Consider the following 27,837-nt stretch of genomic DNA (forward strand, 5'->3'; position numbering starts at 1 on the left):
GGTCACCATCCATTTAACGACAGGTGACAGTGATGTGAGAGCTGTCCATGCAACGGTTGTTATCACTGCTTTGTTGGCTTCCATCAAGTTCTTTTTGAGAGCTATAGCTGCCTCATTGTACTTTTCTTAATCTGGCCGGTAATATTCTTCTGTAAAGGCACGGTGTATTTGGGTTCCATGAGCCTGTGACAACTCCACTCCTCCGACAGCGCTAAGAGGAAACATATTGTCTGAAATCACTTAAGTCACCAATGCTGCTTATTTGCTACTGACGTGGATTGAGTTTAAAGTCCCAAACCACTGAGCTGCGATCAGAAATCAGATTCAGGTGTTCAAAGATTAGCAGGAGACGGCAGTGTCCAAGGCAGCAGAGTTTATCTGTCGACAAAGAAATCCGAGATCAGTTCACAGTGCATACAAGATACACCAGAAGAGCCCCAAAACTGTACTGGCTCTGTCCCTTTTTTTATACAGTTTTGGCTGTGACTTTCCACGCCTCTCAGGTCATTTTATTGGTTTGTTAAATTTACACCATTAAAACATTGGTTCGTTTAGATGTCCATCTTTGGGCTCCTCATTAAAATACACTATTATCTTATCTCCAAGGTCACTGTCTTCTGGAAAGCACCTGGGCTTTTCTACTGGCCACACTCCTGCTTGCAGGGTCGTGCCAAGGCAGGCCTTTTTTGGCCTTTTCTCTCTCTGCTTTACACAATTATGTTCTGGTTGTATTTTTAAAAACTAAGTTACCTTTTTATTTTTACACCATTATTTCTTAACTCTTCCTTGTTTCATTTTTTAAAAATTATATGTCTTTTTCACACACAGTAAGCATGCAGTGAACACTAACATCTAGTCAGACATGGTGGCTTTTAACACACATCATCACATGATTTCTTAGAACAGCAAATTCTGATAATACCATTTCCACATAATACTCCTTTAAAACCAGCTTAATGCAGTACTCTTTCTTTTAAAGGCACTTCACTCTTTACATACCTGTTAACAAATTATACAACACTATGTCATGACTGTTTAGGTACTATAAATCCACAGTGTTTTCTGCTATCACCGGCTGGTAGTTGGACATTAAAACATTTTCAGCAAACAACTTTCTTAATGTTTCAAGTCACGTTACCATCACTTTTTACTATACTATAACCTTAAACCAGATGAAGGATTTTTGTCATCAGACATCTGGATCTTAAGTAAACAGGAAAACAAGCTGAGCAAACAGTCGCTCTCAACGTCCTGTGTCTGTGTCACTGAGATTTTTTTTATATGAAACTGCTTTATTTAGTGTTTTTGAATCGATTTTAATTACTTGGTCCGTTTATTTTGAGTTAATGAGACCTCTGTAGATAATTCAGCTGCCAGTAAAAACCACCTGAACGATGAACACTGAAGAAATCCTAACCTAAAAACAAGCTAAGCATATGTATATAAAGAGGTTTACAGCCCATGGCACTGTAGCTAATCTCCCTGGATGTGGACAGAAGAGAAAAATACAATAGTGTCAGCTCATACCATCCATCACAATCTGAATTAGATGGGATGCTGCGGTAGGAGGACCCCACAGCCAGACTGGAGTTTGCCAAAACTTAACTGAGGACACCAAAATCCTTTTGGGAGAATGTTCTGGGGACAGATGAGAACAACATAGAGCTGGTAAAGATAATCATCGTTCCGTTTACAGAAAATGAAACAATGCCTTCAAAGAAAAGAACACAGTTCCACAGTTAAACTTGGTGGAGGTTCAGTGATATTTCGGAGTTGCTTTGCTGCTTGTGGCATTGGATGTTCTGACTTTGCTCATGGTAGTATGAAATATGAAGACTGCCAAAGAATTTTGAAGCACAGTTTACAGTCCAGTGTCAGAGAGCTGGGTTTCCATCAGAGGTCATGGGTCTTTCAGCAGAACAATGACCTAAAGCATTCTTCAAAAAGCAACTAGAAATGGCTGAAAACAAAAAGCTGGAGAGTTGAATAATAAACTTGTTCGTGGTTACAGGAAGTGATTGTTTTCAGCAATTTTTTTTCCAAAAGGGTGTGCTACCAAATATTAAGTTGAGGGTGCCAAGAATTTTGTTCAGTCCATTTTCGGGGTTCTGTGTGGAATTTTATCAGATTAATTTTTTTCTCTGCTTTTATTGTGTTGTTCCACAGCAAACAAAAGAAATAAACATGTTAAAACTAAAGCATTTTGTAATTGCAACAATTTTCTGGGAGACGTCTATGGGGTGAGGGTGTATTATCTGAAAGAAGTGCACGGGTGCCAATATTTTTGGTCATGACAGTACATACACACACACACACCGTGGTATGTTAGGAGGAGGAGGTCAGTGTTTGGAATTGCTGAGTCTGAAACTGGATAACATGAGAGGCTCGCTGCTGATGTGTTTTCCTGCTTGGGTTCATGCCTTCTAAGTACCTCCTAAACCCTTCAACCAGTTTTACTGAAGAGACAAAAACAAAAATCATATGACTGCCTCAGAGGGCTTTAAAATCTACACATTGATACTATGGAGAGAGACGGAGAGTGGAGTCAGAGAATAAGGTCAAAGATAATCAGTCCAGGTTCATGAAGTTTATTACAGGAAGGTTAACAACAGACATGTTTGAGAAGTTCAGTGTATTTCAGATAATGAGATTGCTATTGGTTTAGTACTGAACTTATTTGCCTGAACTAGTCACAGATTTTGCTTCATTTCTGTCTGACTTTGTTTTATACTGAATAGAACAAGTACAGTGGGCTAGGAGCGCATGTGTGCACACGTGACTTTCATTCTTTCGTCTTACAGTGCAGATGACCAAAAGTGAATTCTTGCTGACTACCATGATGCCTTGTCCATGTGTCCAGTTGTCAGCATTTAGTTTATACGTAAGCCTTTACCTGGAAGGATGAGGTTTTTAGATAGCAGTTGTCCTGACTTTTCTGGATGGCGCAACACCTGCTGAGCACTCTGCTCTGCATCTGAACATATACTCTGTGTCAGGAGTCAGACCGCTCACTGTGACGTCTCCATCAGCTGACGCTGTCTCTTGTCTCCATTCATCTTCTCCACTGACACAGTACTCAACAGAGTAGCAGGTGGTTTTCACCGTCACACTTTCATGAGTAACAGGTCCTATTTCAGGCTCTGCGGGTGGCTCAAAGTCTTCAGTGACAATAATACCATCTTCATAATGGTAGATGCTTGTACCTTTAGTTTCAGTATTCTCATTTGCTAAACTCGTTGTCAGGAATTGAATGTTGTTGTTCTCCTTGTTGGCTTCAGCAAAATCAATGAAGAGCTTTGCTTTATGCCTCATTTGCTCCAATACTTCTTTTGTTGAGAACCACTGTGGCTTCTCTGCAGCCTCCTCCACATGATATGGTTCAGCTGGTTCTTTCAAGTAGTTTGTCAAAGCTGACAGGTATGGTTCAGCACCTTTCTTTGAGGTGAACACAAAACACACAGTATGTTTTGCTCTGTGAACTTCCTTGTACAGGTCATTTCGAGATGGGATGATCTTGGTGTTTTTCATCTTGTTGGTGAAAGACATTAAGGTATAGATTTCTTCCTCTATACAATCCATCCACTCATTCAGATTCATGTTGTTAAAAGAGGTATGTCGTTGTTCCAGGATTTCAGCCAGCACACTCTCCTTTTCATCTCCTCCCCGGACTAATGGAAGTTTCTTTGCCAAGGTTCGTTGGAATTCCACCTTGAAATCGAAGCACAGTTCTTTGAATGTTTTACGGTTTTTCTTAATCTCTGGGAACTGCTGTGCAATGGTGGTTTTCATTGCATCATTACACCTCATTTCCAGCTCAATAAAGTCTTCCAGGACACGCTGTGCTTTATGTACTAATTCTGTTCTTATCTCGTGCAGTAATGTAGTAGCAGAGGAACTTAAGCATGTCAGCGGCAAAAGCCAAACCTTCAATGGCACAACGTTTTCTCTATTTGCTTCCAGCAGTTTTGGGAGACTTTGGTAGACTTGTACTGCATCCTGGAAAGACACAGGATTTTTCTCAAGGAAGAAGTCTCCATGGAATTTGCAGGAAAATTTCTCTTCATTTGTAATGTTCTTATCTTCCATGTGTAGGGAACCCTCACCCTCTATCGAAAAACTGGGAATCTTCTTTATTGTCATCTTCAACTTTCCATGAATGTCTTGATGATCCTCATCTTTAGACACGTCCCGGTCAAACACAAAGAAGGCTTGTGCTCCATAAAGGATAGCTGTGACTACATGTGTTGCTACTCCTTTCTTAAAAATATCTGGATGCTGCATTTTGTCTGCTGCTAGATGATTCATCGACAGCTCCTGGAACTTTGTGGTAGCTTCATATTTCAGTGTTACCCTGGCTTGGTTTTTGGACATCAGTCCACTCATGAAACTTGCTGTCAGAGATGCGTTAACATTTAGGAGAGACAATTTGTCCTCAGTTGAGTCAGATGCAACTATCTCAAAGTCACTGTAGTACTGTGGTCTCTCTATGATATTTGCCAACAGATGATCACGGTCCCACAGTGATAAGCCTGCAAGAGAGAAAGAAAAAACCTCATTCATCTAAATCAGGCATGAGATTTTGAACTGAATGCAAGATTAAAGCATAAGCATCACCCTCACCAGACTTGAAGATTGAAATTAACAGCTGCATAAAACAAATTTGTTATTATTAATAACTATGCTAAAACATAAAAAGCTGGTACCAATAAGTTTAAATTCTTGATTTCAACCATCAACAGATATTTATTTACAAACATGTAGCTAATGGAGACAGCAGACAGCAGTATTTGTAGTTGTAGGACTATAAATGTTAATTCTAATATTTGGGTGAGGGCAATTGTGAATTTCTCATCCACAGGTTAATTATGGACTTATCAAGCCAGCCAGAATTGAGATCATGCATGTTAATTAAGAAAGAGAAAGACCTTTTTTTTTTTTTTTTTTTTTTTTTTTTTTACCAAAGTCTGTTCAAGAAAGTAGGTTTAGTGAAACTTCTGAGCCTGATAAGTCTGAGTTGAGGGAAATTCTGGGTTTTCCATTAATAAAGTCAACATCATTTAACTCTAGGTCAATTATTGTGGAGGTTTAATTTTGCTACAACTGAATTTTCCCATGTCATCCCCTACTGCTGAACCTGAAGGAATTGTAACATACTGTGTGTTATTTCATTTCCTCACTGGTCCAATTAATATTATTGTTAATGTTAAATTAATAGTGCATGAATCTGGATGTCCAAAGCAACTAACAGTAGGTGGAGGACAGAGAAGACATATTACATATGGTGAAAGCTGTTAGGATTTGGCAGTATGCCTCTCTCCCCTCTTGTGGTCAGTGTGTTTCCCTTCCCTGTGTCTCCTCTTTATCTCCCCCTATCTGTGTTTGTTTTCCAGGGCGTGGCTATCTGGTTATCTCCTCCTACCTGAGTTTCCCTCCACTCAATCAAGCACTCCTGACATCAGTCTGGTTCATGGTCTTCGTCAGATCGTCCGTTTGCCAGCATGGTATTTGAGCTCATGACTCCTAGCTTTTTTGAAGCTCTCTCCATTTCTTGGTTAACTTTGCCTCTTCCCAAACCCAGACACCGGTTCATTACCTTTGTTCGTCTGCCACGCCCTGGAGATCAGCGTTCTAAGTTTTTGACTCATGGCTGAGTCCACCTTTTGTTTGGAAGCCTGCCTACTCCTTCATCAAGTGTTTTTGTTTTTTTCACAATAAACCCATCTTTGTTTTTCCAAGTTCTGCATTTTGTCTCCTTTTCCGTTTGTAAATCCTAACAAAAGCTGATATCCTGCAGGTCTGAGGGACAACTACAGGTGGAATGAAAGATGATCCTTCAAAAAAACTGCACTTAAAATAAAGAGATGTGGAGAAATCACAGGTACGATCCACTCCCACTGACTAAAGAAGATAATAGTGCTCCATAATTGCTCGGCAGCACAAACGAGTGGGGTTAGTGAGTGTCAGTGCTATGATCCAGGATGAAACGAAGAAGAAGCTGGACTGAAGGATAGCACAGGAGTTCTCATTGTGGCTGTACAAGAACAGGCCCTAAGCACCAGCTACATAGAGGCTGGGGTTAACTAAAGCAGACAAGGACCCAAGTGTCCCTCAGACAGTTCAGCATATAGTAGCAAGAGGTAAGATATAGGAGACAGCCTACACTGAGAGGAATAACCAAAAGCTTCCAATAGTGTGCATGAACATCTGTGTGTAAGTATGGATTAGACGTCCTGATGGGACAAACCACTGAAAGTGGTTGAGAACAACAGAGCTAAGATCCTGTTGGACTTCAAGTTGCAGACAGACAAACAGCTGCTGGCTAACCAACCAGACACAATGGTGTTTGCCAAGGAGCAGAGGAGAGCAGTAGTGATGAATGTGGCAATCCCAGCTGACAGAAAGAAGGATCACGAAAAGATCGAGGAGAACCAGGGGCTGAAAGAAAACAACAACTGAAACAGATGTGGAAAGTGAAGTTAAAAGTGCTCCCAGTGATGGGTCGGTCATGAACAAAATGGCTCTTAGAGCCAGCTCTTTCTCTCTTTCTTTCTCTCACCCTCTCTCTCTCACTTTTTTTCCTCTTCACGCCGCACGTGATTGGTCAATGTGCAGAGGGGGGAGGGGTGGTAGTTACACTCGCAGCAGCAGTAGCACATGAACAGAGCAGGAGGGAGAGAGAGAAAGAGAGCCAGGGGCAACAAGAAGAGACAACATCGACACATTAGAAAGATATAGTAAAAATGATAACATGAGTGACATCAAGAAAAGAAGCAAGATATGGAACCATTTCAATTTTTCAATACAAAGGCAGAGCGCAGAGTCTGCAAGAAAAGAATATCATATAGAGTCGGCTCCACAAACAACCTGCGCAGGCACCTGAGAACTGTCCACCCATCAGTGCAATGGGAAGATAAAACACAGTCAGTTGAGTGCTGAAGCTTAAAATTTAAATAGTTAAAAGTTGAATTGTAAATAGTTAGTTTTTGTATTTTATATTTATTTTTTACATTTTATGTGGAGTGAATAAATAAAAGCATATTTATATAATAAACATATATAAATAAAAAACACATTTTTTTACATCAGTAATTCATTTTGTGCATCATTTTATATTGTTGTTCATAATAAATTAATTAAAGCAACAAAACAACCTGAAGAGCTGCTTGGGAGCCAAAAGAGCCGGCTCTTTTTAGTGAGCCAAGCCAAAAGAGCCAGTTCTCTAAAAAGAGCCAGAATTCCCATCACTAATGTACACAGCTGTGAGGGCTGACTGTGTTGAAGATGAGGGGTTTGGAAGTGTTGCTTTCAAGCATGCACCCAGACCACTTCTGGTCATCAGGAAGTCCAGAATGTGCAGATTCCAGGTACAACATCTGAGGTCTCTGTCCAGAGACACAAAGCTATAAGTGATTTCAAGTGCATAAAAACTGGAGCTGTTAGCTGGCTGTTAACAGTCACAGGAGAGGTACAGTTAATAATTTATATATAAAACAGTCACATCCATGTCAACACCATCTGTATGTCCACCTGCTCTGTTTGTTTCTCTCACTTTAATCTAAGGGCTCCCTTCAATTTAAAGAATCATCTTAGGGACAACCCATGCTGAAAATGCCAGCTTAGCATTTTAGTGACCAAAGAAAAAGCTCAGTTTTTATTTGGATTATTTCTTTAACACAGCTCCAAAGTCCCAAAGAATACTGTTCAAAATTATTGTGTGAATAATCCACAATGAATCATTCACCTCTGTTGTACTGTGGTGATGTCAGAAGTTTCCAAGACTGATGTTTAATGCAACAAATATTCAAAGTTTCAAAGTCCATCATATGTCTTTACATGTCATTCCTTACCAGGGATGAGTGAGTCGTGGCGGCAATCATACAGCATCCCGGGGCTAAAAGGCCGTCCAATTGCAGCAACCGTTATTGTCTTGCTGGTTTCAGGGTCCATTGTTCAGTCATAACTTAGGAAAGCAAATAACAAGAGGTTAGTGTCTTCCTGTCAGGCAAATTGAACAATGGTCACTCTGTAACTTTGCTGAAACATACAGGAGCTTAATTGAGCTCAAGAGTAAAACAAAATAAATTTTACCTCCAGTGAGTAAAAAAAAGTATATTGAGGCTCGTACTATTACTTTCAAAAACTCATCATAACAAATTACAGATTAGTTGTCTCCAAATATTTTTTCTAAAATCATTTTTAATGTTTAAGCGTAGTTTCCACAGTGAGGCACAGTGTGAAGTATTTCATGCCATGGTCATGGGATAATAAGCACATTTGAAACTACTATACTGGGAAATGAAACTGAATGAAACCATGAACCTATTTTCCTGTTTTTAAAAAAGGCAGCAAAATGTTTTAGGGGTCAATCAATCATCATTTTAGTGTAAATACCATGCTGAAAGCCACCCCTCTACTCAACCAAAAGTCCTAGTAGGGGTTTTGTAGTGGTCCATTGATACATCACTCATATTGTACTTTCCAGTGAACAAGATTTTCACATGCATACATTCATCTTGTAACTGTATGATCTTGATTCTCTTTAGTCTGTGTGGGCAGTTACACCTCAAAACCCCTCATCTTCAACACAAGTACCCCTCAAAGATGTGTACATAACCATCTGGCTAAGGCAGGCAGAGGTCTATCTGGAAAACGTGAGCGACCTGCCATCATAGTGCAAGGCAAACATCTGAGCGTCAGCAAAACCTGGAGCTGGTTGTAGATTTTGGAGGGAAAAAGAAGCGGAACTATACACCCCACAGAACTGACTAGACACGAGTGGATAGTGTGACCAGTCTGTGTATTTCATTTTTCCCTAATCCTTACTTTTTTAAACACTACTCTTTAAGCATATCCTTAGGAGCACACTACACTTCAATTAACAATGAATAATACTTTTATATGTTATAAATAAGGTCGAATACACCATAGCACATCCCACCAATGACAACAGCACTCCCCAGTGTCAGGGTCCTCCCACAGCAGGACAATGCTTCCACCACACCACAAAAACTGCTTAGAAATGTCTGGAGGAACATGACAAAGAGCCCAAGGTGTTGACCTGGTTTCCAAACTCCCCAGATCTCAATCTGATCTAGCATCTGTGGGATGATCAAGAACAAGACAGATCCCACCCACAACCCATAAGACCCAAAGGATCCACTGCCCATGCCCTGGTGCCAGACACCACAGGATATCTTCCTGCTGTTTTTGTGGCACAAGGGGGACATAACAATGCTTGACAAGTGGACCAGTAGCAATATGTATTAAGCAACTTTCTTTTTTTTTCTTTCTTTTTTTTCTTATTTTTATTAGAACGCCCCCTAGTGGCAAAACCATATGAAACTGGGTAATCCTATTTAAGGTCTCAGTCAGCACACTTGAGCAAAATTTATTTTGCAGTTGGATGAAGCATCTAAGGGTTATAGCAGGTTGAATGGATTTGACCACACCCACAAAGGTTTGATGCACAATACTCAAATCAAACACATGGACAGTATTATTAGTCCTCTAAACATGGTATGTATCAAGTTTGGTGAAGCTTGAATGAAAGACGTTGGATAAAGTCAATAGTATGTCTAGCAAAAAAATCTATATGGTACAAAAATAAATATGACAGAAATGAATCTCTTCGGCATCATCCAGTGAATTTATAGACAGTCTGTAGAGAGTTTTTTCTTCTATGTCTCACTGTTGCTGAGAAATTATGCAAAAACATTTTGCTATAGTTGTTCACTCATTTCTCACCACATGGTGGCACTATCATAACCATTATTGAATAGGTTAAGCACTGAAGTATGGGGAAGCTGTTCACACAGTTTCAGTCTGCACCACACCCATTTGTTAGCTAATTTCTTTTTCAGAACAAGGGCATCTTTGTCTTGAAACTAGGCTGCAAAGGGGCTTGTTACATTAACGTTAAATACACACTTATGCATTACATTAATGCACATCTCTCCGGACAATCAATGCCACCTTCAGACTTTGCATTTTGCACTCTACACTTCAATTATGTATATTTATCTTCCTTGTAAATATAGTATTTGCTTTTTGCTCTCTACTCCTTAGTCTTACTTCTACTTTTCTATATCTGTCTTTGTTTACTATAACTGTTCTTTAGCACCAGTATACCAAGACAAATTCCTTGTATGTGCAAACTTTCTTGGCAATAAAGTCTGATTCTGAAAAGGTTGAACATCTTGACATTTGAATTGTTTCTGTAGCTGTATGCAGGAATAGATAGTGACCAAAATACATACAAAGGAAAAGAATGGTAAATAACATTCTTTTTCTTCCATATTGCATTGGCAGCATTCACACAATAACACACTGCTAACTGACTTGGCAAGAACTTTCACTGTTTCACCCTCAGATTACACAGCAGAGCAAATGTTCAAAGTTGAAAACAAATAATAAAATCAAGATACCAACAGCATACTCACAGTGAGAAGGCTTGTGTCTTTGGCAGAGGCTGCTGTGCAGGTTTAAGTCTTTAGACCCTGCCTAACATTTATACCCTCTCAGCAGTGGGGTGATCTGGTCACACCATTTCTGGGAAGTCAGCCTGGTTCTCCTCTGTAATACAGAAACTCCACTTGCCTTGACATACAGGGAGAGGAGAACTCCACCACACCAGAACAACTGATGTGCAGTGCATTCTGAAAGTATTAACACTGTGTCAAACTGCAGTCGAAAAATCTGATTTCCCCTTGTCAATCTACACTTAACACCCCATAATGACAAAGTGAAAGTTTTGAAAATGTATTTAGTTTAGTTTTTCACAATATTAGAAAATATTGTTTGTTATTAGACAAAACAGAAAACATGTAAAACAACATAAATTTTTAATGACATGGCAATTTACAAATGTTGAAAAACACATATTTTTTATACTGTATTCTGGTGTGGTGGAGTTCCCCTCCCCCTGTATGAGGGGAGGTGGAGCTCCTGCATTGCTGAGGAGAACCAGGCTGACTTCCCAGAAATGGTGTGACTAGATCATCACACTGTTGACATTACATAAATGCTGGACAGGGTCTAAAGACTGAAACCTGCAGGGCAGCCTCTACCGAACACACACACCTTCTCACTGTGAGTATGCTGATGATGCTTTTATTTAATTTATTTTTTCAGCTGATATTTTGCTCTGCTGTGTAATCTGAGGCTCTCAGTGGCAGTTCTACCCTGTTTTTTTAAAGTATTTTTTCAGGCTTTTTGCCTTTATTGAGAGGACAGTGAGATAGTAGGGGAATGATATGCAGCTGGCCGGATCAGGAGTCAAACCGGGATCCGCCTGCTCAGGCCAATAGGGCTCACGTGGTATGTGCCCTAACCATTCGGCTATGGGGGTGCCTACTTTGTTGAAAAAACAAATTTATCTTTTATCCAAGTCAGTCAGACAGATTTATACATGCTTTAAATACTTACAGTGACATACAATTAAAGGAAACCACAAGATTCAGTTGATATCTATTCATATAAAGGTCAGTGGTAGATTATAGTAAAAATAGAAACAATGGATATGAAATCCATACTTCCAGATCTTTGTAGGTGGCATTCAAAAACACAGCTGAAAAATGAATGACACACCACTAATGCAAAGTTGGGAAAAATTAAATTAAAGAAAAACCTTTGGCAGGCCATGTCCAATGGCAGTGTGTAGATATGTATGTGGATGGATATTTCCAGCATCTAAGATTTACAGTTGGCAGAAGAAACAAGATTGCTGTAATATCCATGTTACTGTATGATTGCAAATCTGTAGGTCATGTGAGCCACTTGTGGATAAACTCATAATTCATAAAATACACCTTAGTAGATGAGGGGAGTAAATCACAGGTTAAAGCTCAGTATATCAGACTGTGGCTCTTTATAGTGAACAGGATTTTATCTGTTTTTATTAAAGAAAAGGTTTATATGTAAATGTCTGGTTGAAACTCAGGAATAAAAATATTTTAGTTGCTGTTTGTGATTTGATATGAATGGAAGTGGTAAGTGTTAAATCAGCAGATGATATTGTCTCATATCGATCGCTGGCTCCTGAATCAAACTGAATCCAAATATCATAGCAGACTCTGTGATATTGGCAAACACTGAATCGTTGTCCATTGAACTGATATAATATCATATTGTGATGAAACGTGTGATTTACAGCCCTAGTAAATAATACTTGTGGTGCTGAAAACATGGAAACAGCTGCTTGGAGATGGCCAAAGTGTTCTATGCCAGTAACCATCAGAATGCCAAACTGCGATATCCCAATATCAAGTTTTTTTCTCTAAATATATTCAGCAATATACAGTATGTACTAAATTTGGTGCTCTTATCACAAAATGAATGATAGCCCCCCCCCTCATTAAAAGGTGACAAGGAGTAGCAAGTTACAGTCACTGGAGTGAACTAATATTCTGTTTGTTTTGTCCAGTTTAGACTAAGAGATGGACCCTGATGCTGTAAAAACGACTGTGATGGCAGCACTCGGCCAACCTTTCAGTCTTGGGATGCTCTATGATTGCCACAGAAATTCACTCATCCCTGGTAGGGATTGCACTATAAATATTAAATGCATCACAACAGACTTTTTCCACAGTGCACATTTTGACTTATCAAAGCGGTGAAAATGTATGATGTCTGATCAGTGTTTTCATTTCGGATCGATACTATTGGCTCGTTGATCATTGAATCGATGTAGATCGATGTATCATTACACCCCTACTTCACGTTATACAACATAAGACATCAGGCTTTACCTGTCTCAGTATGCCACCTAATTCTTGGCACAGGCCTTTGTTATCTCTCACCTTGACTACTGCAATGCCCATCTTCCAGGCCTGCCTTCACAGTTAAGGTTTAAGGATTGCCTTGTTTAAATTCCCAGGCATATTGAGGATTTTGTCCAAGTACTTGGTTTTGTACCAGCACAGCATATTGTTGACTATGATAGCACACTAAAATTAACTTAAATCAATGGGTCCTGCTTGGATACTAGTCTACCTGCTTGCAGGTGTAATTATACTATAAGTCTGTGTAAAGCAAATTCAGAGATGTGTCTCTAAGCATATTATATATGTTAGAAAATAGTTCCAGAAAACATGTGTAATGTATCATTGCATTGTGGAGTTCGACCATTTCACAGTTTTCCATCAGTTTCATTCTCAGGATTTTATGGGCAGGTCTGAAACAGCGGCTCAATGATGCACTGGAACCACCACTCAGCATAACCTCGCCCACCACTCAGCATAACCCCACCCCTAACACAGTGACCATTATAAAGAGCAGAGCTGCATTAGCATCAGTGCTTCTTGGGCTCTACTGCAAGTCATCATAGATTTTCCTCGCTAGCAATGCTGTCATCCTGCAAATACATCTACCTCAAATGCCACTGATTGCAGAACAGACTTAGACTTAGACTTAGACTTAGACAGACTTTATTGATCCCTTGGGATGACTCCCTCAGGGAAATTAAGTTTCCAGCAGCTTATATGGACAGAAGCAGCACACAGGACAGCAACTGCTTGCAAATAGGTATAGAGAACAGAATAAAAAAATAAACAATAAACAGTAAACTCTTAATAGGATAAAAAAAATACACTGTAAACTCTTAACTAAATATACAAACTATAAATAGAATAAAATAAGAATGAGATATTTCCAATAAATTTCCAAAGGCATTAAGAGGAGGTGGATTAATTTAGTGAAGAGCCACAGTGATGGAGAGCTGAGGAACACCACCAACACCCGTCTCTGCAGTGACCGTGAAACTTCGTTTTATCAACTTTCATCTAAGACAACAGGAATTCACCAATAATCCACTGTAACTTTTGAATGAGGCCTTCACCCTCCGTCCTGCCGACATTACTCTGTCTCAGTGTGTGTGTGTCCTCTTGAAGACGAGAGATCAAATTGATTCGAGTAAGGCAGAAACACACTCGTTTCCCTAATAACACACTTTTATTACCAGCACAGTTAGTTTATTATTAGTGTGACATTGTTATTCTTTGTTTTCCTATATTAATAAATCTCAGCAATATGACTGTATAAACAGTGCAACTCTTGAGTCCTTGTAGACAGACAGGTCATTTGATCAACAAAACTGGAATCTCTGCACATTCTCCAATAACAAATTGACTCTGACTCTGGTGGCTCACATTTTTCTGTTGTGGGACTAATTCAGAACACATAAACAAAGCTGTGTAAGGCAGTAATACGTAACTATCATCTCAATTATTAGCAGTTTCAATCTAGATTCACTAAGTAGTCACATATTCATCAAAAACATTTTAGCCATGGCTGAGGAATCAGGCAGTGTTGTGTCAGGTCTGCAGGTATCACTCAATAGAGGTCCAAACCAGTCCATGTTAATCTCCAAGAAATTTAGTCGGTAGGCCTCAATGAATCTATTCAAATCTTACAGCTACTATCTCATTATGTTCCTCATACCTGCCTCATCTTTAGAATAGTACTCTATATTTATGTTACTTCACTAGTGTATAGAAGAGGTTTGGCTTGCTGCTTTTAAGTGGGGTGTAAAGTAAAGTAAATTTTTTCCAGTTGTTTATTTAGAAATATTATCTCAGTATGTGGCACAAACTTCTCCACCAGAACATATCTTCCAAGGGTTTTCATACTTTGGCTTAACCCTACTTATCCTCACTGAGGTTATCAATGTGTATTTTTCAGCTATGAAGCAATGAATGTATAACCCCTCTGATGTCATCTTTCTGATTTGTTCAGTAGAAAGCTGTGATCAGTACAATTATAATCAGTTTTTTAGATCAAGGGACAACTATTTTGTCAATTTTTATTTCCAGCTCTAGAGAGAGAGGAAACAATTCTATAATTAGAAGACACATATATTTTCAAGTTCATAAATAGGAAAAACTAAAGCTGTTTTGACTCTGCTGAACTCCGTTTTTTTCTTCTCCTACAGCTATTTCACTGTGGGACCGTGAGGATCTATCGAAACATATCGGAGAGAGACCACAGTACTACAGTGACTTTGAGATAGTTGCATCTGAGTCATCTGAGGACAAATATTCAGCACTAAATGTTGATGAATCCCTGAAGGCAAGTTTACTATTTGGACTGATAGAGCTTGGTGGATCAGCCAAATACCCGAATAATAACATGACATCCAAAAATCAAGCCAGGGTAACACTGAAATATGAAGCTACCACAAAGTTCCAGGAGCTGTCGATGAATCATCTAGCAGCAGCCAAAGTGCAGCATCCAGATATTTTTAAGAAAGGAGTAGCAACACATGTAGTCACAGCTATCCTTTATGGAGCACAAGCCTTCTTTGTGTTTGACCGGAAGTGTCTGAAGGAGAAGATTATCAAGAGGTTCAAGGGAACATGAAATCCATGATCAAGAGGATCCCCTTGATTGACACTAAATATGAAAGCTCTTTGAAACTAGAGGATAAGAACATTACACATGACGAGAAATTCACCTGTGAATTCCATGGAGACTTCTGCCTTGAGAAAAATCCTGTGTCTTTCCAGGATGCAGTACAAGTCTACCAAAGTCTCCCAAAACTGCTGGGCGCAAATAGAGAAAACTTTTGCCGCTGACATGCTTAGATTCTTCTGCTAATACATTAGTGCACCAGATAAGAACAGAATTAGTACATAAAGCACAGCGTGTCCTGGAGGACTTTATTGAGCTGGAAATGAGGTGTAATGATGCAATGAAAACCACCATTGCACAGCAGTTCCCAGAGATTAAGAAAAACCTTAAAACATTCGAAAAACTGTGCTTCGATTTCAAGGTGGAATTCCAACGAACCTTGGCAAAGAAACTTCCATTAGTCCGGGGAGGAGATGAAGAGGAGAGTGTGCTGGCTGAAATCCTGGAACAAAGACATATCTCTTTTAACAACATGAATCTGAATGAGTGGATGGATTGTATAGAGGAAGAAATCTATACCTTAATGTCTTTCACCAACAAGATGAAAAACACCAAGATCGTCCCATCTGAAAATGACCTATACAAGGAAGTTCACAGAGCAAAACATACTGTGTGTTTTGTGTTCACCTTAAAGAAAGGTGCTGTACCATACCTGTCAGTTTTGACAAACTATCTGAAAGAACCAGCTGAACCATATCATGTGGAGGAGGCTGCAGAGAAGCCACAATGGTTCTCAACAAAAGAAGTATTGGAGCAAATGAGGCATAAAGCAAAGCTCTTCATTGATTTTGCTGAAGCCAACAAGGAGAACAACAACATTCAATTCCTGACAGTGAGTTTAGCAAATGAGAATACTGAAACTAAAGGTACAAGCATCTACCATTATGAAGATGGTAAACTTGTCAATAAGGATTTTGAGCCACCTGCAGAGCCTGAAATAGAAAGTGGTGTAACTCACAACAGTGTGACACTGAGCATTCGTCCACCCAGATTTGGAGCAGAGAACATCACCTGCTACTCTGTTGAGTACTGTGTCAGTGGAGAAGATGAATGGAGACAAAGGAGAGCATCACGTGCTGGAGAAGTCACAGTGAGTGGCCTGACTCCTAACACAGAGTATATGTTCAGATGCAGAGCAGAGTGCTCAGCAGGTGTTGGGCCAGCCAAAGAGATCTGTGATTGCATTAAAACCTTACCCACTAGCCCTCCTATAAACCTGCTTGTTGAATCAACCTCAAGAAAGATATCAGTTGTCTGGGAGAGACCAGTTGAGGTTGGCCCAGGTATCCACAGTTTGAGCTATATCGTAGAGTACACCAAAACAGACAAAAAGGTGAAATGTGACGATCTCCACTGGAACCAAATGGTGTCAAGTGTTGAATCAGCTGAAATTGATGGACTTGAGCCAGGGACAGACTATGCTGTCCGGGTCAGATGTGAGTGTGGTGTAGATGGTAGAAGTGGGGAAAGCAGGTCTGTTGATGTCTGTACAAAAAAATGCACTCATCTCATAGAACTCCTCAAATGCACAAGCAAATGTATAAACTCTGAATCTCCTTCAGTTTACAAACTGCCTTTGACAGAGGAAGATGTGGGCATTGCTGGATGCCGAATGTACAGGTTTGGTAAAGAAAATATGGGTCAAAATCGCACCATAATACTTCTTGGAGAAACTGGTTCAGGAAAATCCACTCTCATCAATGCAATGATCAACCACATTGTTGGTGTTGAGTGGAGTGACAGTTTCAGATTTAGAATAACTGATGAGGCTCAGTTGAGATCACACACTGAAAACAGGACTTCTGAAGTCACTGTGTACAAAATCAACCACCAGGATGGGTTTACAATCCCCTTCTCTCTGATGGTTGTTGACACTCCAGGATTTATGAGTACAAGAGGAATAGAAACAGACAAGGAGATAAAAGAGCAAATCGACAGACTCTTCACTTCTGTTGATGGAGTCAGTGAAGTTGATGCTGTTTGTTTTGTAACTCCAGCTTCAATATCATGCATCACTCCCATACAGAAATATACGTTTGACTCCATGCTCTCAATCTTTGGCAAAGATGTGGCAGAGAACATTATGGTTCTGGTGACATTTGCAGATGGCAAACACCCTCCAGTTATAGAAGCAATGAAAGCTTTGGGGGTCAATTGCCCACAAATGGAAGACAACCCCCCAATTCACTTTAAGTTCAACAATTCAGCATTGTTTGAAGTCAGAAACTCATCTGCAGCAAACAACACCACAGCTGATGATGCAGATGAAAATGAAAGCCTCAATGAAATGTTTTGGAGCATAGTTACAAAAAGTATGAGGAGGTTCTTTGTTACTTTGAATGTTAGCAACACTAAAAGCTTAACACAGACAAAAGAGGTCCTCAGGGTAAGAAGTCAGCTCGAGCATTCAGAAGAAAATTTGCTGATGCAGTTTAAACTTGGGTTAGCCATCCATGAGAGGATAAAAAAGAAAGCTGAACTACTTGAAGACTGTGAGGCAGAGATCACCAGAACAGAAAATTTTGAGTTTGAATTCCTTGTCAAAAAGATTGTTCAAAATGACATTTCCCTAACAGGGCACTACATCACCAACTGCAAGGAATGTCAACACACATGTCATTATCCTTGTAGTATTCAAAAAGATGAAGAGAAAAATGGCTGTTCTGCAATAGGAAGTGACGGACACTGCACCAAATGTCCAGGCAAATGTAAGTGGACTGTGCACGTTAATCAGTCATACTGGTGGGAATATGGAGAAGTTAGAGAGAAACAGACAGTGCCAGAGCTAAAAGAGAAGTACGAAAATGCCACAGAGGCTAAAACAGCCATACAGACACAGATTGAAGAACTGCTGACTGAATATGAGTCTGTGCAAGATGAGGTGATGAAACAGATGGAAACATCTGACAAATGTTTAAACAGGCTTAAAGAGATAGCACTGAAGCCAAACCCACTCTCCACTCCAGGGTACATTGACATGCTTATAGAAGGGGAGAAATCTGAAGCCAAGCCAGGCTGGAGAGAGAGGGTTCATTCCTTGATAGTCATGAGAGAAAAGGCAGAGCATATAGCTAAATTCCTCCCACTGCAAACAGAGCAAGAAAGTCATAATATTTTATTTTAGAATGGTTTTATCTTGTTTTAAGATAATCCATGTCTATCATACATTGGATGACTGTCCTGCATCTCTCTCTTCCTGTGCACCTGAATCATCTTCATTTTGACTCTGCACACCATCAACACTCCCCTTAACATTTTTTCCTTTTTTAATGGAATTGTGTCATAATTTATGTAAACAATTTTCCAGATAAAACAGTGGTAGGATGCCCAAACTTTTGTACTGTTTGATTTTTCTCTATTTTTTAAGTTCATGATATAAAAAGTAAACAGTGCATTATCATTTGGAGAATAGAGAGTAATCTTTAAAGGCTGTTTGCTGCAGGGGTTGAATTTAATTCTTTTGACTCATAAGATCAACCAGACCAGAACACCTGTACCACTGGAAACTGTATAAATGTGACTTTGGATTAACTTTTATTTCATGCTCAGAATAATATACTCATTTATTCATCAAATTTCCTCTCTGTATGCAATGACCAGTGTTTTTGTTTGTGACTTTGATTTTTTAATAGCAATATAAAGACATTCCTTGTTATAATTTGTAACAGTTAAAATTTTACATTTTAACATCATTTACGGGGGCATGTTGTTATACTGACAGATGTTCCTGTTTTATGAAGATGCAGTGTAATAGTGCACACACACACACACACACACACACACACACAGACACACACACAGGAAGTACTTGTGTGACTGGGACATAAGTGAGACTAGGTAAGTGGGAGGGGTGTGCTTTATTGATTCTTATTCAAGAATAAAAGAGTTTTGACAGTGTTGGGGCTCAGGTGATTCCTTTCTTTGATATAACTTCTCCAGCCTTCGAAAACACACATCACAGGGGACTGAAGAAACAGGCGTACACAGAAACTGAAGCGCCTGTTTCAGTTTCAGAGGATACAGATGTATGACAGTATAATAGTGGGTCCTGTTGTCATGGAATGTTCTGTTCTGCCAGGTATTGCTGCTGCACTTCCACAATGGTCTGTGCTTCAGCATTGGACAGTCCATGCCTCTGAGTCACAGTACTGTCAAGCAGGTGCCACAGGTTACTACCACCTACAAAAGAGTGCATAACAGTATTGCAGCAAACACTCAGCAAACAGCGTTTGCTGCAATACAGTGTTTTGTAGCAAACAAGCCAGATGTTCTCTGAGCCGACGGATTAGGCTAACCCTAACCCTAACAGTTTGGCATGGTCAGTCTGTGAATTTGAGGCCTCATACTGAACTGTGTGGTGGAGCATCTTTATGAGAGGTATTACTTTGGAGGCTGACACATTTCTCATCTTCTTCCACTGTGGCCTGGTAGAAAGGGCCTACCACTTTTAATGTTTCCTCAATTGTATTATATTCACATGAACTGAGTGGGAGAAGAGAAGCCAGGGCTGTAACATTCATAGGGTGCTATTCCATCGGGTTTCTACTTCTGTTAGTAATTTATGTTTTGACCTGCCCACTGACTCCTGCATCTGGCATAAACTTTCTTTTTAGTGATGGGCAAATGGTGGCGAGGCTTCAGAGCTTGTGTCACTCTTCCTGAAGCGGAGTGATTGGAAACACTGTGTTGGAGTTTGTATCAGAACATCACGGTCATGTGACTGATGACTTCTTTGAACGTCATTGCTGCTTCACTTCCTGCTTCATTGGTTCAAAATGTTTTGAAGCGTTTTATTGGCTAAACAAACAACAAGATGTTTCTGTGTTCATCCAAACACCATAATCAGATGCAAAGCTAAAGCAGCAAGGATCTGTGGTCTGGTTGTTTGTAGTCCAGTTTTTAAACAAGGCTTTCTAAATGAACCTGAACCAACACTTCACCCTTCATATTCTGTCAGTACATTAGAGGTTTTAAACAAATGTCTCACTGCTTTTAACAAATAACTTAGTTGTGCAGTGTCTAAGTGTCTAACAACAAGCGTATAATTCATTTTAATGTGTAATGATGATGTGATCATTAATTAGTATAAATGAACAAAAACAGCAGCAGATTAAAACGACCACAAAGTCTTTTCTCAACTGTTGTTGCTGACATGGGATTGAAACAGTATCAGTGCTAGTCGCACTGTTGAGAGGTTGCTATGGCTTCAGTTGGCCACCAGATGTCACTGTTGTTAGTTAGACTGAAGACGTGAAGCTTTGAATCTTTTCCGGCACAGTTAGAAGGAAAGCCTCAGAGCTCCACGAGGCTTCACCTGCCCATCACTGTCTATTAGTAATTTATGTTTTGGCCTGCCCACCGACTCCTGCATCTGGCATAAACGTTCTTTTGCTGTAGTGCTGGTCTGGAACTATGTTACAATCTCAGTCACCTCAGATCATGCAGAGCACTTCCTGTATTTCCCGCGCCCTTTTCAACAACTCGGATCACATAACGAAACAGTCACGTGATTTCAGAGAAACGGGGCCTCGTTTGTCCTTGGTCACGTGATATTCTGAAAAAAAATGATACGGGCTTCGATACAGGTTTCATTTGCACACGCCCCCTTTACTCGACACAGTACTCGGGGCTTCACCGTCAGACCTAACCTCACTATCACCCAATACCTTTACTTTGCGGTTGTGCAGTAAAAACATCCGGTCGTTGCCTTCATCATTCCGTCCCAACTCCAGATTATTCCCCACCTCCCACCACTGCCTGACGGGACCAGACTGACTGACACAGGTACAGTTATCAGAGGTACAGACAGCTTGTTTGTTACTTTCCATTAATGGCTTTTTTTGTTTTAGTTTTTTTTCTTTTTTTAAAAAACTGAACTGAGAACTTGATTATAAGTTTGTTTGGAACGGGATCAAATTAAGGAAAACCCAAAGGGAATTTTGAGTTGGACTGTTTTGCTCTGTTTTTGATTGATTTTGATTGAACTGTGGGATATTTCTGGTGGTGGTTTGCTGTGTTTTGACAAAATATAATAGAATATAGAATACACAAATAACAAATATGTCACTCAAACCTATATACAGCAGAGGCAGTAGTGCAATTATGGTAGCAGCAGACAGTGCAGATGGTGCAGTAAGGTGCAAACAGATTGTGGATTGTTTATAATGTTAAGGAGCGGATAATAGAAATCTAAAACAGCAGAGGTAGAGTCCTTGTGAAATGGGTGTGTTGCAGTCCAGGGGCAGGATGGGGGGGGGGATTCCCTGAGGGCAGAAGACTGAAGAGAGAGTGTGAGGGATGGGAGGTGTCGCCAGCAATGCTGATGGCTCTATGGTGAGGTGGGTGTGGAAAATATCCGTGAGGAAAGGCTGTGGGTTTTGAAGTGGGTGTTGTTTAACTTTAAGAAGAAAAAAAAAGTCAAACCTTACTGACACTGTCTGATATTATTATGTCAAGAGAGAGACCTGACTGGCACCTTAAGAATAAAACTAAGAAACCTAAAAGCAACAGCCTCAAATTGTCACACTGTAAGCCCACAAACTTGGTGTGTTTTGTCAATCAATCAAACTGATATTGTGTCCATACTCTTTGTGCCACAATTTTATACAAGATCTCTTGACGTACTTCTATCTCCCCGGACAATCACTGCCACCTTCAAACATTTGCACTCTTCACTTTATACTTTAATTATGTATATTTATGCTCCTTTGCTTATGTTCCTTGTAAAATAGCTTTTGCTTTTTGCTCTTTTTTTTATTATAATTGTCCTTTATTGCCAAGTAAGTTTGCACATAGAAGGAATTTGTCTTGGTATATTGGCAATAAAGTCTGATCCTGATTCTGACTGCTACCATCTAGTGGATGTTTGGTGGTTCTACAGATGTTGCTGTGATTTTCTGCGACATATGGACCCAAATGATACAATTTAATTGTAAATGATTGTTAAAATGGTTTTATTTTGTGCATTTGGCCTCCATCTGTATATTAAATTAAATATTGCATTTAATGATGTCCTTCAAACGTAAAAAATGACACAGTAATTTGGACTTTTCCTGAGACATTGTTGGAGCTATAGTTTTAGCTCGAGGCAGATGGCCGCCCATCCTGAGTCTGGTCCTGCTTAAAGGGAGTTTTTCCTCTCCACTGTTGCCCAGTGCTGCTCATGGTGGGATCTGTTGGGTCTCCCTCTGTAAAGATAATAATACAAAGAATATGGACCTTCAGATAACTTGTGGTGGTGCTATGTAAATAAAGTTGACTTGAGTTTACCAGTCACATACTCATACACATTTGTTTTTGGCAACAGCCCCACTAAAACAAAAAAATACATTTATGATTCTCTAGAATTCGTCATTCAGATGATACCCCTGTGTATTTTCTAAGGTTCTGTTTTATCTTAATGCACAACTGACTGAGGACAAAAACCAAAGAAACAAAAAGCCATGACAGGTTGACTTTGAGGGGAAAGCTCTATCTCCTAATGTCCCTCTGGCTGTATGTTCAATAAACCTCCAGGGTTCTCCATACATTTTCTGAAAAAACTAAACAACAACAACATGAAAACACATTTGTAGGCTTTGTATGTTTAACAATTGATAATATGAGGGGGAGTGACAACCTGCAAATTGAGCCTGCAAGTTGAATATAATGTTCTGCCCCGATCTGTGTTAAACAACACACAATGTCAAACCAACAAAGACAGGGAGACTTGTCACATGTTCTCTGGGTTCTTCATCTGTAATATGAGATGGAAGGACACGGAACATATGTGATCATTATCAGATACTTGGATCACAGTCAACACGTGGGTCACATGTCTGAGAATGAGTTGTTCCTGTTAATGATGTTCTGCCTGGAACACTCAGGCTGTATATGTATGAATGTAATGCTGTTATGTTCAGTATGAACTTCATGTTAACAGTATTTCAGCCTCAGTGGAAACTGAACCTAGATCAAATAGAAACATTCTAGAAAGTGGTTCACATTCATATTTCCCATTAGGGCTGCACGGCTGTGGCTTAGGAGGTAGAGCAGTCGTCCACCAATCAGAAGGTCGGTGGTTCGATTCCCGGCTCCTCCAGTCTGCATGCCGAAGTATCCTTGGGCAAGATACTGAACCCCAAATTGCCTCCGATGTGTGTGTTTCACATCGGTGTGTGAATGTGTGTGAATGTGTTTAGAAAAGCACATAAAATATAGAATATGTGCTGTATGAATGTGTGTGAATGGGGTGAATGTGATCTGTAGTGTAAAGCACTTTGAGTGGAACTAGAAAAGCGCTATATAAGTACAGTCCATTTACGATTAATCGTATCAAAATCGCGATCTCGATTCAGAGCTCTATGCTACTCCATTTCTAAATGACAACGATTCTGCTGCATTTTCATCAGAGACACCCGCTGCATGAAAACAAACGCTCCTATCTCCCTCAGCCAATGACAATGTGCCATTACACCACGTGATTCAGAGCGGCAGAAACTCAAATAAACCCGGTGAGAGCGAGTGAGTGACAGCGGCTACTGACAGTGTGAGGCCAGATGCTGTGTTAGGACAAATAAATGAAACCAGAGGAAAACCCCCGCTGATGGCACTGTGACGAAAAAAGATTAGCTAATTAATTCTACCATTTTTTCTTTTTCAATTCTTTCTCTCTCTCCCTCTCGGCTCAACCAGGTATTGCAGCTTTATATTTCAGCAGCGGCAGCTAACACTTAGCTAAACATTCAATTCAATTCAATTTTATTCATATAGCCCTGAATCACAACAGAAGTCATCTTAAGGCATTTTTCATATAGAGCAGGTCTAGACCGTACTCTTTAAGATATGGCCTGTTCTATATCAGACACTATTATATTTTCTCTTCCACTTCCTTGTGTATTGGGTAAATTAGTGCAAAAAACATGTTGAAAAAAAATCATGAGAGAGAATCGTGATCTCAATTCTAAGCAAAAAAAAATCATGATTCTCATTTTATCCAGAATCGTGCAGCCCTATTTCCCATCATTAATACTGCATATTTTGGCTACAGTTTAAGTACCTGTGTCACACTGGGTAAAAGAGATATGTGTCATTGTGTTAACCCACTAGATGGCACTGTTAGAGCATTTTTGTGACACATGCTCTTCAGTCTATTACACTTTCCCACCTGGTGCGTGGACACTTTCATTTTGTCATCATGCATCATCTATAAAACTAACTTAAATGTTTTATATAAACTAATATAAAAGCTACATATCAGTATATTAAGGCTGAAGCAGACTGACCTCCCTAACATGATGATATACTGTAAAGGGTTTTCAGTCAGCCAATCAAGCTGCAACCAAACCTTTACATTACACCCAACCAACCCCCCTCTCCTCCACCCACTCCTACTGAGTTTAAATAGCAGAGCTGTGTGTACCTCTGTGGGGAAATCAGGACAGAGAGGACAGCAGGTAGGTGTACAGACATGTCTGAAACATCTGTAATCTTTACTGTGACCACTAAGGCAGGTTAGCGTGCTATAAATTCATAATGTGTGGCTGGGTGAGTTCTTTTGATTCATTATTTATACGGTACATTTCAGGAGAGACTCAGCACAGACAGTGAAAGGGACCTGTTGTTTTTGTAAAGATTATTACTGTTACTGTTCATTTTATTAAGGCCAGATCGATGCTGCTCACAGTTTTAATTTCTACACTAACTGCTAATGAAGGGAAAAGAACCCAGAGTCAAACTTAGCTTTTACTTTATGCGACAGAGGTACAGGGTCCTTTAATGTTTCCTCCCCTGATAAAGAGCATTTTGCTCTGAACATGACAAACACCACTGTTTCCTCAGGTTGATGTTTTAGAGCTAATTAAGGATCAAATGATCCTAAAAGATGATTAAGACTGTCTTATTTTATAATAAAGTAATAAAGTATTTGTTTTCATCTCACAGTATTCCAGTATCCTGCTTTGGTTGTGCAGTGTTCATGGATCGGACCATTTCTTGTGGGTATGTATTAGAATGGCAGAGTTGACTGTATTGAAACCACAGGCTGCCTGACCAGGTGTTAGACTGATCCTGCTGACATGTTCACTAAGAGCGCCTTCCTAGACTCATGTCATCCAGGTTTGTGAAATGAAAAGACTGTAAGGGCCAATAAGGGCCAGTTAAATAATAATAATAATTTAAGTTTAAAAACAGTTCAAATGAATCATAATAATTTCATTGTAATTCATGTAAGACTTAGAGTATGTTAGTTTAAAATACGCAATTAGTAATGTGTAAAAGGTTAAAAATGTTTCTATGTTATAAACTCTATGATGTGATGTCACCATATAGTGGTAACTATGGTAACCGACTGTGTTCACCTTAAGTTTCGTTTTTGAGAGTCAGAACATGGCGGAAGCAACACAGTCTTTTGACCGTGCGTCAGACTTGTAATTTACTTTGTTGTTTTTTCGACTGGCTCTAGAAGTGGTACAGTAAAGAAAGAAGAGCTAAACGCTTGCCACTACAAAGACCACAGAGGATCAGGATGACTGACATGATCATTCAGCAGCTGATCTGAGGTCTGTTCAGTCTCATGTCTCAAACCCTCCTCTCTGCACTCTCAGATCTGTAGAGCAGCAGCTGGAGCTGAAGGACCTGGCCCAGGCTGTGATTGGTCCACTGAAGAGGGGACTCTGTTCCTTCAACGTCTTAGAGATGCTCCTCAGTATAGACGCAGACATCGTCCTTCCTGGATGTCCGACCTTTAGCGATGTCAGATCAGAGATTGTGAACATGAAGCAGCAGATGGAGGAGTCAGAGCAGGTGGCCACAAACAAGCTTCACTGTCTGGATGAGGAGACTGAGCGTCTCACTGCAGAGCAGAGTCTGTTAGCAGAGCAGAAAAAACAGAGAGAGTCTGAGTTAGAGAACCTGAAAACACAGCTGGAGTCCTACAGGTCCTCTCTGGAGAGTTACACTGAAGCTCTGGAGACAGAGAGGAGAAACCTGAGGTCAGCAGAAGACACCCTGGATGGTATGAGAAAGAGAAGGGACACGGCTGAGATAGTGAGAAATGTTGGGATTGGTGTCACCTTTATCCCTTTTTGGGGGTGGATTGCTGGTGAGTAAATAAATTAAGCTTTAAATGTTCCAGGTTATTAAAAAAAATCAGGTGATGGTGTAGCAGAGACACTTAATGGTGTTTTTAACCTGTTTTCAGGACCAGCTATGATCGTCGGTGGTGCCATCGACATGAGCCAGGCCTCTGATGCTGTAGACAGAGCTAAGAAAGAAGTGGAGAACTGTGAATCTCAGGTGAACTCATACTCTAACAAAGTGTCTGAGTACAGATCCTCCATCCATCAAGCTGAGCGTGACATCCAAGAGACTGACAGGAAGATTGATGAGGCCAAGGCCAAACTGCAGGCTCTGACTGTGAAGAGGGAGGTCGTTGCTGATGTTCAGGCTAAAGTGAGACGAGCCGTCCGTCAGCTGGGGCTGCTGTGTGGGGTGGGGAGTGCAGCAGAGCTGCAGACCCGACACCAGATCCTGCTGGAGCCTGTGGTGAAGGTGATGGAGGAGATGACAGCAGCACTGGGTCACATCACTGGAGAGGATCTGCTGCACACAGAAGGTATAAAGAAGCTGATGTTGGACTTGAAGACGAACCAGAACAAACTGAAACAACTTCCTGACACCAAGAAGAGTTCAGATGATTATTACTGATCTGAAACTCTGTCTGCTGTCATGTAATTTGTGGCTTTATAGAATTTCTCTTTGTCATGTTTATAGAGATATATAGAGATGTATAAACGACAGACTAAATATAAGCAGCAGCTGTACTGTTACTGTACTGTCTTGGTGGGTCAAATAAATGCCTACATGATATAATGGAATGTATTTGGTGTTTCTTTACATGTTGAAGGGCAAAAAATTAAAAAAAATTAGTTAAGGTGAATAATCTATTTAATATACCTGCTCTAAATGGACCTTACAGTGAGAAGCTGTTGTGGAGGTGAGCTCTGTGAGTGCTGATGCTCACTGACCTGCGGCGTCTCAAGTTGTAAACTGAATCCACCCACACACATAAGAAGGGATGTCTTCATTGTTTACTTGATGATGTTTTTTTTCCACAATAGTCAAAGTGATGTCTCTGAGTGCCAATGTTTCAATATGTCCACATTCAACTGTAAATGACAATATTGGCACATTTAAAATAAAAAACAGAAACCTTTCTGTTTCTGTTTCAGAACATACGTTGGCCTTGAAAGCTCAACGTGTATATAATTTCAAACAACACAACAGGTTACAGAGACCACAACAGAAATGTGTCCAGAGGACGTGCTGTGTTAGCTGGCTATAGGCTCATTTCTGGAGTCTGGGTGTGTATAATATAATGGGGTTAGGCCTGGAAATGACCCAACAACACTAACAGTTACTTTCACCTCCAGTAGGTTTGTCTGACATGAAAAA

The 27,837-nt window shown here is 40.0% G+C and overlaps 3 protein-coding genes across 8 annotated transcripts; 2 read left to right on the forward strand and 1 right to left on the reverse strand.

Annotated features, from left to right (window-relative positions):
* Window positions 1-2,572: 2,572 nt before the first annotated feature.
* Window positions 2,573-10,658, reverse strand: LOC108873866 (neoverrucotoxin subunit alpha). 4 transcript variants are annotated; one of them, XM_051068647.1, is made up of 4 exons: window positions 10,440-10,658; window positions 7,848-7,960; window positions 7,152-7,382; window positions 2,573-4,529 (listed from the first exon to the last, which is right to left on the reverse strand). In XM_051068647.1, exons 3-4 carry the CDS (start codon window positions 7,240-7,242, stop codon window positions 2,911-2,913), a joined length of 1,710 nt encoding a protein of 569 aa, XP_050924604.1. In that variant the 5' UTR covers window positions 7,243-7,382; window positions 7,848-7,960; window positions 10,440-10,658; the 3' UTR covers window positions 2,573-2,910. The 4 variants fall into 4 exon arrangements, with proteins under 4 accessions (XP_050924604.1, XP_018517709.1, XP_018517712.1 ...); XM_018662193.2 differs by lacking the exon at window positions 7,152-7,382 and having other exon boundaries at window positions 10,440-10,647; XM_018662196.2 differs by lacking the exons at window positions 7,152-7,382; window positions 7,848-7,960; window positions 10,440-10,658 and adding an exon at window positions 6,557-7,119.
* Window positions 10,659-10,968: 310 nt separating this feature from the next.
* Window positions 10,969-15,451, forward strand: LOC108873869 (stonustoxin subunit beta). The gene is made up of 3 exons (XM_018662201.2): window positions 10,969-11,088; window positions 12,422-12,534; window positions 14,927-15,451. Exons 2-3 carry the CDS (start codon window positions 12,435-12,437, stop codon window positions 15,352-15,354), a joined length of 528 nt encoding a protein of 175 aa, XP_018517717.1. The 5' UTR covers window positions 10,969-11,088; window positions 12,422-12,434; the 3' UTR covers window positions 15,355-15,451.
* Window positions 15,452-20,985: 5,534 nt separating this feature from the next.
* Window positions 20,986-27,255, forward strand: LOC108873868 (uncharacterized). Of its 3 annotated transcripts, none has more exons than XM_018662199.2 (4): window positions 20,986-21,204; window positions 25,327-25,383; window positions 25,989-26,485; window positions 26,585-27,255. In XM_018662199.2, the coding sequence occupies exons 2-4, from the start codon at window positions 25,361-25,363 to the stop codon at window positions 27,088-27,090; spliced, it is 1,026 nt and encodes a 341-aa protein (XP_018517715.1). In that variant the 5' UTR covers window positions 20,986-21,204; window positions 25,327-25,360; the 3' UTR covers window positions 27,091-27,255. The 3 variants fall into 3 exon arrangements, with proteins under 3 accessions (XP_018517715.1, XP_018517714.1, XP_018517716.1); XM_018662198.2 differs by having other exon boundaries at window positions 20,986-21,189; XM_018662200.2 differs by lacking the exon at window positions 20,986-21,204 and adding an exon at window positions 24,698-24,839.
* Window positions 27,256-27,837: the final 582 nt, after the last annotated feature.

This window comes from Lates calcarifer, unplaced genomic scaffold (assembly GCF_001640805.2).
Source record: "Lates calcarifer isolate ASB-BC8 unplaced genomic scaffold, TLL_Latcal_v3 _unitig_5156_quiver_683, whole genome shotgun sequence".
NCBI lineage: Eukaryota > Metazoa > Chordata > Actinopteri > Centropomidae > Lates > Lates calcarifer.